The 3480-nt window shown below is 44.9% G+C and overlaps 1 protein-coding gene across 1 annotated transcript in view; it reads left to right on the forward strand.

The window, feature by feature from the left end:
- The window catches only part of waca (WW domain containing adaptor with coiled-coil a), a 40460-nt gene extending 36986 nt beyond the window's left edge, over positions 1 to 3474 (forward strand). Inside the window, exons 11-13 of the mRNA XM_008281225.1 lie at positions 508 to 703; positions 801 to 928; positions 3189 to 3474. Coding sequence (XP_008279447.1) covers positions 508 to 703; positions 801 to 928; positions 3189 to 3258 — 394 coding nt within the window. The 3' untranslated portion in view covers positions 3259 to 3474. The remainder of the gene's footprint in view (positions 1 to 507; positions 704 to 800; positions 929 to 3188) is intronic.
- The last annotated feature ends 6 nt before the right edge of the window (positions 3475 to 3480 follow it).

Here is a 3480-nt window from a genome sequence, read left to right on the forward strand (position 1 = left end):
TTGTAACTCCAGTTTGTCATGCTAGTTATGACGCTGTAATCTGTGGGTGTGTTTGCATTATTCTATGATATATTTGTCATCATTATTTTTCATAGATGAATTCTAGCCGTAGTCTGCACATCAAATGTCTGAGTAATAAACAATCTGGCTAAATGCAAGCTACAACTGTAGAAAACACGTCCAGAGAATAAGGGGGACAGGGGACTGTATCAGTGTATGACGTGATAGCTTGTGTCTGTAGTGGCTGAAGATGTCCTGGAAAAGTCCTGGGAAATAATTTCAAGCAAAGAGTGGGAACCTGATGGAGATACTGGATCAAATTGTTCCCAGTTGTTTGGGATTTGTCATTATCTTCATTAAAACTCAGCATCACAGGGAAGCAGTTGCCGACAAAGACTTGATTGTGAAACGTCAGCGTTTTCAGGAAACAGTTTTGTTGTTGTTGTTGTTGTTAACAAACAGGTCGTCTGAATGCTTTTGTTTTTCCTCACCTTGTGATAATTACAGCAGTCAGAGGAGTCCCTCCCCAGGTCCCAACCATGTCGCCTCCAGCAGCAGCAACGCCCCCAACTCTGCCTCGGCTCCCCCCACGGCCTCAGGAGCCCGGCCCTCCTGCTCCTTCACCCCCACCCTTGCTGCCCACTTCAATGAAAACCTTATCAAACATGTACAGGGATGGCCTGCCGAGCACGCGGAGAAGCAGGTCTGTATTTCACCGTATTTTTCAGCACAAGGTTTAAGCTGGTTCTGGTTGTGCAAAATTTGTTTTACAATGAATTTTGCTTGTGACCGTCTCAAAGGCGTCAAGACTACGTGAAGAGGCCCACACCATGGGCAGCATCTGCATGTCTGAGAACTGCACCGAGCTCAAAAACCTGCGGTCTTTGGTCCGAGTCTGTGAAATACAAGCAACATTGCGTGAGCAGAGGTAAGAATCCATGTTTAGTCTGGTGGATTCATACATTGTATTGAATAGATGGATGTAGACTCGGTCTGAAGAGTGAAGCCAATGCCTTTGGACCAATTCATGCTCTCTGCATCCGCATGTCTGCAAAGGTACACGCGACGTGAATTTCATCAACTACCTAAGTCTGTGCAACACCAAACTTGTGACAGTGTTCTGTTGTACTGTTCATACTGCACGGACACGACCATAAATTTCAGATTATTGAGCGCACCTGAATATAAGCCACACCCACTAACTTAAAAAGAAAACAAGTTTTGTACATATATAAGCTGCACTTGTCTATAAGCTGCATATGTCCACGTTGTAACATGAGATATTTATACACAAAGATTTTTTAAACTTTTAATTAAGTACGTACCGGCAACATACACAAATACGTAAATGTTTTTTTCCAAACAGTGCCTGTAACACGGCTGGTTAAGAAAATAAAAAACACAGTATCCTACCAGGAAAAGTCATTGATCTCTATCTTCATCTTCCTCCTGCACTAAAACCACTAAAGTCGTCTTCTTCAGTGTCGGAATTGAACAGCCTCAGAATTACTCCGTCACACACTTCCTCATTATTGTTTAAGCTGCAGTGTTAAAAAAAGTTGCGGCTTAGAGTCTGGAATTGACGGTAACTGTGAATGTGCCAGAAAGACGAATGGTGTTCAAAACATCACTGAGGAGAGACTGTGCACGGAAACTCTCACTCATTCAAACCTTTCTAGTTCTTCATTAAAGAGCTGTAATGGAAATAGTTGCTGCAGGACTTCAGAGATGCTTTAATTTGTGCATGTTTTCCACCTGCAACGCCCAAACAGTGGCAAGTTCTAAGTTCTGTACAAATCCTGTGCTGTGTCTGCCCACTGTGCTCGACACACCTCAGAAACTATCAGTGACACGCTGCTGCTGCTGCCTAACCTGTCACTAGCAGCTATATTCTGTAAAAAGTGCAAAGTCACAACACATGAGTGTGAGCCCTGTTTGTTCTATAAGAGGGGCAGTGTGACGTCTACATGGCAGAGTGATGCATGTCTGTTGCAGTACGAACAGAACTATATCTGCGTTCTGCTTTCAAACTTCACATCCGTCACATGGGAACCATGAATTTGCCTTTACATCTGCATCTTTTCTAACAGCCAGCCTCTAGTCCTTGACTTCTTAAGCCTGGATTATGCTTTCCGTACTAACGTGACGCACAGAAATCAGCACTAGAGAAGGCGTGTGACTTTTATACTCAGCGCGGCGTCTGTTACCAAACTGCAGGGGGCAGTGTGTCACAAACGCAGGTATACCACAGTACTGACTTTGAGTAGAAGAAGTTTGGAATTGTTTACATCGCTTACAGCACACGCTTGTAGTTTACACAAGGATGCAGTAAATACGCCGAATTTAGCACAAGAATAATTCCATCTGTTTTTAGCAGTTTGTTTTCTGTTCTGACATAATTATCAATGGACTCACCTCATCTGGAGTCAGTTTCCCTGAGAGCCAGCTCAACTCTCTTAAAATCCTCAGGACATTTAGGCTTCACCCTGGGTCTCCACTTCGCCCATTGGTGCTCTTTTGCCTTAACGTATCTGTCCGTAGGTTTTTCCAGGTTTTCTTCACCCATTCCTCGTCTTTACCGAGTGTGGCCATAATTTCACGCTGCGAATTGGTCATCACACGACTATTGTGGTGATCCCTGAATCATATAAATGCCTGTATTTTTGTAGGGCTGGACCCAAATATCTGAATATTCGGTCATAGTGGTGGTATCCGGATAGCACCCCCTGACCGAATATTCGGATATTCGCCATTAAATGTGCCCAAATATCAGAAATTGCTGTTCAGACCAGCCCTATATTTTTGTACCACTGCCACAAGGAGCTCCTGTTCGTCCGCCATGTTTTCTGCACGTCTCCACCGCATTGTTGCAGATTTTTGAAGGTGCGCGATGCAGAAATGTTCCACAAGAAAGGCCTGCACGAGGTGGCGTGGCTGCTAAAATGACCTAACAGAGCCACGTGGACGTGTCAGGCATAACCCAGGCTTAAGTCAGATACGTCCTGTTTCAAAAGACCAAGATAAAGACAAATGTCAGAGTTGAAGCTTCAGAAGAGCAGACCGCAAACCAACGGATAGACACAGCTGCTGCCTCCATCTTTTCTGTACAGTTTCTGTGTAGTTTGCACCTCTTGTAAATGAAACCTTCATGCGACTAATGTTTCTTCTCTCTCTCTTTTTCGCCGCAGGATACTGTTTCTGAGACAGCAAATCAAAGAACTTGAAAAGTTGAAGAATCAGAATTCTTTCATGGTCTGAGAACTTCTGGTTGCGAGTCGGAGCGGGCGTCGGGGGGTGAAAGAGGGGGCGGGGAGACCCATTGCACATAGTTGGAGGCTGGAGGAAGAGCAGTTGTTCAGTTCCTCTTGAGCCCAGTCTTAACACTCACACACAGGAGCTGCAGTCGGGTTGGCTTTGGACCGTTGGGCTGGGAGAACCAAGAGGGAGGAATGAAGAGCTGTGGCGGGAGGAGGAGGGTGA

Source organism: Stegastes partitus, unplaced genomic scaffold (assembly GCF_000690725.1).
Source record: "Stegastes partitus isolate 25-593 unplaced genomic scaffold, Stegastes_partitus-1.0.2 Scaffold227, whole genome shotgun sequence".
Lineage (NCBI taxonomy): Eukaryota > Metazoa > Chordata > Actinopteri > Pomacentridae > Stegastes > Stegastes partitus.